This window comes from Arachis stenosperma, chromosome 8, assembly GCF_014773155.1.
Source record: "Arachis stenosperma cultivar V10309 chromosome 8, arast.V10309.gnm1.PFL2, whole genome shotgun sequence".
Taxonomy (NCBI): Eukaryota; Viridiplantae; Streptophyta; class Magnoliopsida; order Fabales; family Fabaceae; genus Arachis; species Arachis stenosperma.
The window spans coordinates 28,121,594-28,132,666 of record NC_080384.1 but is presented as its reverse complement, the minus strand read 5'-3'; the positions used below and the strand labels follow the sequence as shown (position 1 = coordinate 28,132,666).

Sequence of the window (11,073 nt, the reverse complement as noted above, 5' to 3'; positions counted from 1 at the left end):
TTTGTTAGTGTCATGATTGACATAACTTCACTTAAAATATTCAGACGTATTGGCCAATGCTTGGTATCATTAATTTAAATTAAACACATAAATTTTATACGTGTAGATAATTTTTTTTAGATCTATATAATAGACCTATACATTAGATTAAGTGACTTGAAAGAAAGGAAAGAGAATGAAAATGGTAAGGTTGAGAGAATGTGAATGATAAAAGTTAAGAAATAATTAGATTATAAGAATATTTTAAACATTTTAAGTTTTAAGTAAAATCCTAATAGAATGAAATTCTAAATCGGACCTATTTGAATCGGAATTGATTTTGAGAAAAAATAATAGAATTGAATTAAATTCCATCTAATATAATTTAATTATTTTTGTTTCAAACACTGGGATTGAATTCCAAAGAGTTTCAAAACACCTTGTAAGTCGAACTTCAATACACGACAAATTAGTCCTTGTCCTGTGAAATTGAAAAATAAGATGGAAAAAAAAATATAAAGGACCATATTAGAATAGCTTTGTAAATTTGATAATCAAAATCAAAGTTGAAGTTTCGTGTGGATTGTTTGGATCACTATATATAGGTCTTTTTGAGTATAATAAGTGTCCATAAAAATCAATCACTCTCAATAAACAATTAATTAATTATGTACCAAAACAGAAGGATTAGCTACTTAAAATTACAAGGATTCCTTGGAAACTTGATCTGCTCTAACAAAAAGTTCATGCATGTTGTCCAAAGGGTATACTAGCACATATATTGGCCTTTTCACAGTACAAAAAGAAAATCCTATCTTTCTGTGAAGGCAAAAGCATAGTGGTCCTATCTTCTAAGGGTGGTGTTGTTCTTGTTCCACCACAAGCCTCTTCTGTTTGCACCAACACATGTATTCACTGATGGGCCCATCATCTCCAATAACCCAGCTATGCTCTGCAACTTCATTCAATGTCATCCTTGCTTTTGGATCTGCCACACAACCACACAATTTTAATTGAAATAGGATATTATGTACTTCTCTTTAAACAGGTTTAAAACCCCCCAAAAGGAATTTAACACAAATGATGCATGATCATGTGTACCTTTGCAAAGTAGTCCTTCAATCAAGTTCTTTAATTGTGGGTTAATGTCATCCGGAAGTACTAATGGATTATTGACTATCTGGATGAAGAAAACAATATGCTGAGATTCTATAGTATATGACGAAAACATGAAGCATGAAATATCTAACTATCTACTTTACATTGAATTCTTTAAAAAAAGTTGGCTTAGCGCCTATTAATCCACTTCGGTATGTAATAATGAGAGGGCTCTTCATGTCAAAATTCACTCTATGCTTTTATGTTCTAGTCCCTGAATAACGGCAAACATTTGCCTACAATAAGAGCATGTGGAATTTTGAAATGAGAGGATCTATTCACGTGGCTAATAATGAAAAATAATTCGTACTTTTTCATATGTATCTGGAAGCGTTTTTCCGAGAAATGGGTATTCACCCATTATCATACAGTACAAAGTAACTCCAACTGCCCATGTGTCTGAAGCTTTACCATGATATGTACCGCCTACATTAAATTATCACGACATAACTGCAATGAGATCATATGCTTCCATAGTGTTAAGTATATTACAAGCTCGAAAGTAAACTAACCTACACAACATTCTGGTGCAGAGAAAACAGGCGTGCCAGGTGATCGATAAAGTATATCATTATTGTCCTGCATGGTGAAACCAAGTACAAGTTTCAATATTACTTTCTAGGGTATCCAACAACCATGTAATGTCACCAATATATGACTGATTAGTCGTTTTGAGTTCATATGTACTGCCCCCAGATAAGCATAATTCTTACATTATAACTCCTGATATTTTCGCTAGAAGAAAATTTAAGTATCAAAGTCACTTTTCACACATAATGTAATGTCCAAGACTTGTAAACGTCTCAGCTTTCATATCATTCAACCATCATAATTCTTTAAGCTCATTAATTTACATTACCTGAAAAGCCTGGCTGACACTGAAATCCCCTATCTTGACTTTACCCTCACGAGTAATCAACAAATTATCGGGTTTGATGTCCAAATGTATTATATTCTGTTTTTCACACACAAAAAAAGGGTAAACAATCATCATACTAACATAGTCTTCCAAACCAAAGTAGCAAAAAATGTACAAGTAAAAGAGAGGAACAGAGGGGAACAGGGGGGAGTTGAGTCAAAATAAACCAAAAAAGATTTGTTGAGAGATCATACATGATCATGAAGATATCTTAATCCAGATACTATATCACGCAAGTATTTCCTAACAGTGTCTTCCACCAAGGCACAACCACGACCCGAACCCTCACAAAACCATTTGCCCTCCACATATTCTAGCACTGCATAGGAAAAGAATAGCAATTAAACACACAATGTTAACAAGTTCTTATTTTCAAGCTTAAGGCTCAAATATGAAAGAAAATTTCAGGTAACAAAAGCAAAAGGAAAATAGTCATGAGTACCCATGTAGAAGCAATCTGATTCTGGGTCATCAATCACCTCAATGAGATTGACTATATTAGGATGTTCCACCATTTTCATAATAAGTACCTGAAAATAATGAATATGAACATTTTAACTTACTGCAGGACAGTAAAGAAAAGCTGTAACAATCAAGTCATTGGATGTAACAAACCAGATATTCACAATCATGGATAAAACGTACACAAAATTGTGGGAAAAGGGGGGAAATTGTTAATATAAAAGGTAAAGCATTTGCAAAAGAAAAACTATATATTTTCTAAAACTGACTATATGAATGCTTCTTCTGTATAAAAATGTACCTCACGCAGAACGTCAGACATGGCGGTTTCAGAGCCTGCAACTCGAAGCTTCAGCAAATGGGACTTATGAAAGGACTGCAGTTCAAAAAGATTCAACCTCAATAAATGAGAAACTATGCTCTTATCTTGATAATACTATTGTACATATGCACATGGCAGTGAGCCTTTGGTTGTTGCATAAGTTCTTCTATTCTCCTAATAAAAGAGTCTGGAATTTCAGAGTCAAACTAGCTAGTGTAGCTAACTATCTACAACACACTACCCTCTACAATGACCAGTTCCCATTTCCTCCTCAAAGAATCAGCTATATTTGTTACCATGAAATAATCTGCCAGCCCATACCAAAGGGTATCCTTACCTTAATTGCATAATGCTTTCCATCTACAATACTTCGATATAGAACCTGCAATATTTACAATGGAAAGGCTCAGAAAAGCTGTATTGAACTATTGACTGAGAACATAAAAATCAAAATTCCACAAACACCACACTTACCACTTTGCCATAACTACCTGAACCAATCCTGTACTCCCGAACATACTCATTGATCATTTTGTTCCCATCTTCATCCTGAAAGGACAATATAATTAGAATAAAGCAATTGATATAAACTGGCAAAAGAGACATGCAATACAATTGAGAAATCAAATAACTAACCATATTTCAGACAGGTTTGGACAAACACAAATAACATGCAATTCAACTCCATGAATAATGGACAGGATATAAAACTGTTACTCTGAAAATCTAAGAAACATAGAACAAACAACAAACAAAACTAAGAAGAAAGAAACTACCAACAAAGAAGATGCCAACAACAACAAAGCCGTGCCCCAGTAGGTGGGGTCGGCTATATGGATCAAACAACATCATTTTATCAAGAAAGGAATTACTCAAAAGGGTTACAAAGTTTCAACCTCAGCTTAATATCAAGACTACCAAGTGGTAAAAATAGTATTAAAAAAAATTCTTTATTTGTCATGTGTCACTTCATCAAAGATTGATAAGAATTCTTTTACTTAAAAAGATCAGATAAATTTTGCGTGAACGCATGTTTCAGCATTATTGAACTCAACCATTCACTAGCACACTTAGTCTTGAAGATGCTTGACTATACGTTGAAAGCAACATTACAGAAAAAACTAAAAAGGCAGCTATCCACACAATTATGAATCACCTCTTCACGAACAAGTTTGTTGGTCTCCTTAACAGGAACCCGCCTACAAGCCATGTCCTTCTCTGCTCTCAAGTTCAAAATTTCCTCCGATCGGTTGGCTCGAGGCTGGCTGTCACTTTCATCTCCACTGGTGGTGTTACTAGTAAACTCACCACTATATGAGAAATCATCTTCTGTTTCTCCACGCAACAGTCCCCGTGAGAAAATTTTTTTTACACTTTGCTTAGCCCTTTCATTTTTTCCTTTCTTGATTATCCCAAAACAATTACAGAAACTGATCATTTCGCAAACTACAGCACTCACCAATCTAAATACACAGCACTAATCTGATTCACCTCAAACGGCCAAAGCACATATCCTAATAAGTATGATTTCATCAAACAGTTTAAGGCTAAATCAGATTGCCAGATTTCATGGATCAGAGCACAAAATAAGATTGTACTCGCTACTTTAATGATTTAATAAGAAGATAGTACCTGATACGAAAGAAAAAGAAGGGCTTCAAGCCCTGCTTAACACTGTTATTCTAAAGGATGCCATTCAGCTAGATGAAGTAAACAGGAAGAGAAACTTAACCCACTACGTTTCACACCCAACATTGCTTGAACTCCAGTTTATAAGCTCAGCCCAGTACTCACCAATGCAAAATTCGTTGACCTTTTACCCTGAAAGGAAACAGAGGAAAATCAACAAACTAATAAAAAAAGAGACCCCTCAAAAAGAAAGACATAAGAATAGCCACCCCATCAATAAAATACTCTAAAACTTATCTGAATCTTTGAGGGGGGAAAAAGAGACAAAATCGCATACAGAATATAGAACTTTCAGGAGGGGAAACGACAGTGACAGACAACTCAATATTATATTATTATTATAATAATAACAAATAGATACAACAAGGTACCTCTTTTTCCTCGAGGAGGACGAAAACGTGCGAGAACCCTTTGCTTGCAACTTCAAAAGACTAAACTTTCGGCAGTTGGTTGGTTTTGGGGGAGCCAAATTTGGGAACCCTAGCTCCAAATTTGATCGAGTAGCTCCAGTAATTCAAGAAGCGAATTGAAGGAAACAATCTCAGCTGCAATTACATTGCAATTGTGAATGGGATGACAAAGCTGAAAGCTTCAGATTCGAGAAGTTGTCGCAATTCGAATGCGAGGAATTTTTTTAAAATATAAGATTAAAAAAAAAACCCTAGATCGAATAAATCATTGTGGGGAGTGGGGGGGGGGGGGGGGGGGGGGCGGAAAGTGAGAATAATAAAAAGTTGGGGGTGTAAGTGATAAAAAGGAGAGATTTAGTGGGGGGGAATAGAAAATTAGAAAATTAGAAAGAATGGAACAACGGCAACACAGTTTGGCCATTTTACACATTACACCACTTTCGGTTGTTTTCGTTTGTCATCAAACTGCCAACATGGCAACATAACTGAAAAACAAAATTAGATTTTTTTTATATTTTTTTACGGTAAAAAACAAAATTAGAACGCAACCCTAAATATTATTCAATGTGAAGAAAATAAATAGTCGTCTTTTCTGACCCTGGCGTGTCGCAAGTTGGAAGATTTGTAAGATTTTTCGTGGTTCAATAAAGAAAAGAAGGTTACTTACCAAACATGAATAAGGTGATGCAAGCAATTTTGGTTTGGGTAAGACTTGGCAACATGACATACAACTAGAAACCTAATACTAGATTTTTTTTCTTTTTGGTAGATAAATGTTTAATCAGATTACCTATAAAAAATTTCTATTTGCGTACCAAAATTAATCATCAAATTAACTATTATATATAAATGACTGATTTTTATTGTACACATGATTTCTTGATAATAGTATAAGAGAGTTAAAAGGAAACTTCAAATGCTTCTTAAATTTTCCAATTAAGTAAAATTTTTCCGCATACAATTACTTTCAATTAAGGAAGTGAGACTTTGGAAGAGTTATTTATAATCACGTATCTTGCATCATTGAAAGACTTTCCTTCTTTTCCATGCAAGTGGGACTATACTAATCTTCTATTTTTGGCAATTATTTCCAGGCTTACCACAATAATACAATCTTACATTGCTCTTAGCATGAAGCACCATTAGGCATTAATGCATTATGCATTAACCAATACTCCATCAATCCAAGATGGTAAAAAATGTCTTTTTAAGTACAAGTTGCTTCAACTGCTAAACTCTTTGCCACTCCCTTACAAGGATCTCCAAATGTATCAGTTGATACTCCAACACTACAACTACTTGATCCAATGCAGGCCTGTTAGTTAAAACCTCATTTGAGTTAGTTTAAACAAAACTGAAAAGGGAATACATAAATAAAGCATAGTAGTAACTTAGAGATAAAGTAACACCTTCTGCAGAATGGACATGGCTTTATTGCTGCTGCAGCGTCCGTGGTAGTAGTCGCCACAAGTTCCTAATGGCGTTCCATAGCTTGCGAATTTGATGGAAGAGATGACTTGATCTTGATGAGGACACTTGAGTGACAGCACAGGCCCTACTTTCTTACCTGATTTCGTGTCCGAGTTCCACATTTCTACCGGTGGCAAGTGAGAATCTGATATGTGTGCACACAAGCTAGCTACCTGTTTGGTACCAAAAGAAATCTTTGTCGGATCGCCGCCACTTTCCTCAAACAATACAAGAATGTTGCCATCTGGTTTCAGCCATGAGCGCGGCACATGGTATCTGCCGCAAGAGTAGTGTTTATCAGAAAGTTAGGATTACTTTCAACTCTTCTCATTAACTATATCCAACACTTACAATGTCTGTGATGGTTTTCCACAATTTGTCTGACATTTGGTTGAAGTATAAGGCCCTCTATAATTGCATGAGTCAGAGCAAACGCCATTCGGAGCAGCATTAGTAGGCCAGTAGCGGCCAATGCTCTGTCCATTAACCCAAGCCTCGCCTTTTCCCATTCCGGTGAAGTCAATTGCAACCGGATTACTTCCAGTTGGAGCAGCAAAATTTGTCTAATCCAACATGTGCTATATTAGTTAGTAGCAAGTATAGAGGTAGAAAACTCAGCAGTGTGAAGAAACAAATTGTTACCTTGTACCAAATGAATGGTTGGTTCTTAGGCAAGGTAGATTGTGAGTTCCACTGTCCGGAACTTCCACTAGATAGACCTAAATCTTCACCTTTGAGGCCAACCTGATAAGTCCACTTCTGAGAAGAGAGATCAACAGTGTTGCCATTCTTCAAACCTTTCAATATAACTGGACCAGTGATTCCGGCTCCCCATATGTCGAAAAAAGATCCGTAGTTCTGATGTGTAAAAGGTTCAAATTAGCTGATCAAGTCTAATGATTTATGGTGAAGCCTAAAAGCATAACACTTAATTGCATGCTATAGACTAAATCATAATTTGCCTGCTGTAAATGTTATATTATCGCATAAAATGAACCTGAAGTCCGACAGTCAAACTAAGAAGATCAATTGTGTTCTTCCCAGCCACAGGAGTGATGGGGATGTCCACATTGAGTGCGCGCTTGTTACTATTGATTCCTTGGCTGCTCCCTGAAATGTTTTGAACAATATCTGATATAATCATGATAAAAATTATTCTAAGAAAAACTTAGTTGAAAGAATGAATTCTCCAAATGCTTTGCAAACTTAAATGGATAGAGAGGAAGAAAATGCATAGATGCAGGGTTATCCTTATCCAGAAATATCATCAATTGTCATTGCTTAAATTTTAGTTACCTGCGAGCTTCCCATTGATGAAAGCATGAAGTGCATGGCCAAGCGACTCAACATGAAGGACAGCTTGAGAATCAGCATCATCTTGAAGATCAACACTTTAAAAGCACAAGAAAAAATGTTGTCAAGCAACAAAGAAATTTTTGGTAAGAGGAAAGATCTTTCAACCATGGAGGCCTATACCTTAGTGAGTACCACAAGTAGTCACTTCTATCAGCTGTTGTATTTATTTGCTCAGCTAATCCAATTTTAGCGAATGAATCTGCCTTCGAAATACCAACCGGTTCGCTAATCCAGCTCCATCCTGAAGTAGATGCTTCTAAAGAAGTGTCTGCTTTTGAGGATTCAGTTGTGAAGCTTGAAATCATAGATGCAGAATTAATCTGTCAAACAAGATGTTATTTTCTTACATGCTACGCAACACTTTGACATCATGAACCATCCATCACTGAAGCCACATAAACATGAGAGTGAGTGTAGTTGATGAGACAAACCTTTGCAGTATTGAGCACTACATTCTTGCAGTCTGGTAAGATGCTCACAGACCAGGCTGGCAACTGATATGAGTTGCCATTGAACTTTACTGTTGCATCGGAATTATCATTATCGTTGGCAAGGAACGCAGCACATTTATCTCCTGTTTTGTAAACTGCAACCTATAAATTAAAAGGAACTCATTATGTAGAGATTATTCTTTTGTAGAACATACAACAGGCCTTATGCAAATCCAGTTATACCTCTAGTTTTGGACCAGGAGATGAAATTGTTGGATCAGTAGCTATCAATGCTTCTTCACAAAGCTTTATGGCCTTATGCAGATCTTTAAGGTGGCCCCACTTAGGCTGCCTAATAATTCCTGCAGCATAATCATAGATATTAAAAATCACAGACATGCACACAGAACATTGCTTAGTTTAATTATTGTACATGGAATTCAGTTCATATATCTGCTTGAGAGCATACCATACTCATCAATTGGTGCATCATAATCATAACTTGTGGTAATGAAAGGTCCACCACTTGTGCGGTCAAAGTTGGTTCCTCCATGATACTGTTTTCAAATCATGCAATGAAAAAAGTTGCAGAGTTATTATTAGTTATGGTTAATGAAAAAACAAAGCATTGATAAGATTGCTTTACCATATAATAATTCTGAAATGTTCCACCTCTCTGGAAAAAGCGAGCTACAGCGAATGCGATATCCTCCACAGGTCTACGAGGAGTAGCACCACCAAATGAAAGAAACCTGCAATTCCAAAATATTGATAGAAATATATATATAAGTCACTGAAATAACTGATTGTTTCATATAGAAAATGATGCTAACCATCCAGTCCAATTCTCAGTCCACATTTTTGGTTTTTTGTTAGAGTTTGGTGTGAATTGATCACAGTAAAATCCGTTGCATGTATTGATCTGCAAGCATATAGATTCGAAATCAAGTGAGATCAATGTAGACAGATAATCTTGTAAAACATAAAGCACAAAGACATAGACATTTGAAAGGAGCGAACTTACAATCGGATCAGGAGCATCTGCTTGCTGGCACATGACCCAGGGAACACCAGTATCAAGGGATGTAGCCATTGATGCAGCCCAGTTGATGTATGATTTACCTGCTGCGCCATAAGGCCCATCAATGTTTCCATACTCATTCTCAATCTGGCATTAGAAAGTAAGCATATTCTTAATAACAAATATACACATTGCTGTAAGAAAGTAACATTACATTAAAACCTGGTACCTGAGATAAAATAATAGGTCCTCCTTGTGAAGCATAGAGCTTTTCTTGCTTCATCATATCCACAATCTTGGCCGTGAATCGCTTCATTTCTGCCTTGAATGGTTCGTTGTCGGTTCGGAATTTAATTCCCGGAATAAAGTGCAGCCAAAGAGGGAAACCACTGTTGAGAAGTTAAGGTCAGGAATCAGAAATTGAAAGCCTAAGGAGAAGAGAAAGAACACAGAAAACTTTACCCATAATTCCATTCAGCACAGACATATGGACCAATCCGAAGATGCACGTATAGACCGGCGGCGGCTACTGCCTTAACAAACCTCACCAAATCGTTCCTGCCCTCAAAATTATACTGCCAAGAATAACAACTTTCATTGGAACATTTGGTGTCACCAATTATTGTCTTTCTGTGCCAAATTCATGCCATCATCATTATTATTATTATTGAAAACATGTTAAGGATGCCATAGAGAAGTGAAAGAGTGTTCAGCACTTCACACTTTTATCTATCATGTTTTAGTTTATATCAACTTGACTATGAAATAAACAAAGCAAAAAGAAAGGATAGTAGCAATTCAGCTGATAGTAGCATGTGGATTTATTCCTATTTCAGTTTCTAATACAAGATAAAAGCTTCCATTATTTAAATTCAAATATGTCACACTGCAATGCAGATAAAAAAAAAAAAAAAAAAAGAAGCATATGAATAAGGGAATGAGAAAAATGGTAAAGTTAAGAAAACAGAACAGAAGAGAAGAGAAGAACCAAACCTGGCCTCTAACTGGCTCATGTTGATTCCAGAAAACATAGGTCTCAATAACATCCAATCCTCCATCTTTGGATTTCTGAATAAGGTCTGGCCACATCTGGAACCAAAATTAAAAACATTAAAAAACTAGAAAGTAACAAAGAGACATTGATATGAAGATAGAGAAAGAGAGGGGCACCTCTGGAGTACTTCGAGGGTAATGAATAGAACCAGATATCAACACACGGCGTTTTCCATCGATGAGTAATGCTCTGTGATCATAGTCCACCGTTGCACACAACAATGTGGTGGCATAAATGCCCACAACCCAAACCAAAACCAAAACTATCTGGTTCCTCCTCATGGAGCCTCTTGTTAGAACAAAACACAATCTTGCTTTGGCTTTCAATCTGTTACATGCATGTGAAAATGCTAACGCAGTTTGATTTTGCCGCTTTGTGAAAGAGAGGAGGGAAGGGAATCAAACAGATCCAAATGCATGTAATTAATTAACAACACTTAACACAGTTAAGGAAAGACTTGACAGGCGTTTATATTAAACTGTTTATGTTACTAATTTAAAAGGTTTTGGTTCTGTCGGTGATACTGATTAGCCTAACAAGAAAACAAAGAAGGAAGAAGACAAACACTTAGCTTAACTTAATTTTTCTGACACATTTATGAGCTCATTTTTCTCACACACACATGTGTCTTTGCTGCTCAAAGAAAATGGGGTATGACACATGGATTGAGAGTGAGATAGGCAATCATTGAGGGGATTTGGAACACAGTAATGTGAACCCAGCAAAAAGAAAAAACACAAGGCTATAAAGCTAGTGAAGCTGAGAAAAGAGAACGCTTTAGGTACAAGACAGGTGTAACACT

General features: G+C 36.1%; 2 protein-coding genes across 2 annotated transcripts; both read right to left on the bottom strand.

The window, feature by feature from the left end:
* Window positions 1-602: 602 nt before the first annotated feature.
* On the bottom strand, window positions 603-5,172 carry LOC130944169 (serine/threonine-protein kinase GRIK1-like). The gene is made up of 13 exons (XM_057872355.1): window positions 4,901-5,172; window positions 4,473-4,661; window positions 3,997-4,354; window positions 3,315-3,389; window positions 3,178-3,222; window positions 2,820-2,894; window positions 2,499-2,586; window positions 2,251-2,375; window positions 1,997-2,092; window positions 1,650-1,716; window positions 1,448-1,563; window positions 1,081-1,159; window positions 603-967 (listed from the first exon to the last, which is right to left on the bottom strand). The coding sequence occupies exons 3-13, from the start codon at window positions 4,276-4,278 to the stop codon at window positions 831-833; spliced, it is 1,185 nt and encodes a 394-aa protein (XP_057728338.1). The 5' UTR covers window positions 4,279-4,354; window positions 4,473-4,661; window positions 4,901-5,172; the 3' UTR covers window positions 603-830.
* A 673-nt stretch (window positions 5,173-5,845) lies between these two features.
* On the bottom strand, window positions 5,846-11,073 carry LOC130944168 (beta-galactosidase 8-like). The gene is made up of 17 exons (XM_057872354.1): window positions 10,388-11,073; window positions 10,211-10,306; window positions 9,680-9,792; window positions 9,447-9,606; window positions 9,221-9,364; window positions 9,030-9,118; window positions 8,843-8,948; window positions 8,666-8,753; window positions 8,440-8,558; window positions 8,197-8,358; window positions 7,886-8,085; window positions 7,706-7,800; window positions 7,407-7,519; window positions 7,052-7,267; window positions 6,761-6,972; window positions 6,349-6,685; window positions 5,846-6,254 (listed from the first exon to the last, which is right to left on the bottom strand). Exons 1-17 carry the CDS (start codon window positions 10,550-10,552, stop codon window positions 6,147-6,149), a joined length of 2,523 nt encoding a protein of 840 aa, XP_057728337.1. The 5' UTR covers window positions 10,553-11,073; the 3' UTR covers window positions 5,846-6,146.

Coding starts and splice junctions, on each gene's coding strand:
- LOC130944168 (XM_057872354.1), bottom strand. CDS start 10,552: ATGAGGAGGAACCAGATAGTTTTGGTTTTGGTTTGGGTTGTGGGCATT. Junction 9,607..9,679: donor TGTGCTGAATGGAATTATGG/GTAAAGTTTTCT, acceptor ACTTCTCAACAG/TGGTTTCCCTCTTTGGCTGC. Junction 6,686..6,760: donor GGAAAACCATCACAGACATT/GTAAGTGTTGGA, acceptor CTCTTGCGGCAG/ATACCATGTGCCGCGCTCAT.
- LOC130944169 (XM_057872355.1), bottom strand. CDS start 4,278: ATGATCAGTTTCTGTAATTGTTTTGGGATAATCAAGAAAGGAAAAAAT. Junction 2,376..2,498: donor ATCAGATTGCTTCTACATGG/GTACTCATGACT, acceptor TTTCCTATGCAG/TGCTAGAATATGTGGAGGGC. Junction 1,160..1,447: donor TTCCAGATACATATGAAAAA/GTACGAATTATT, acceptor TTCTTCATCCAG/ATAGTCAATAATCCATTAGT.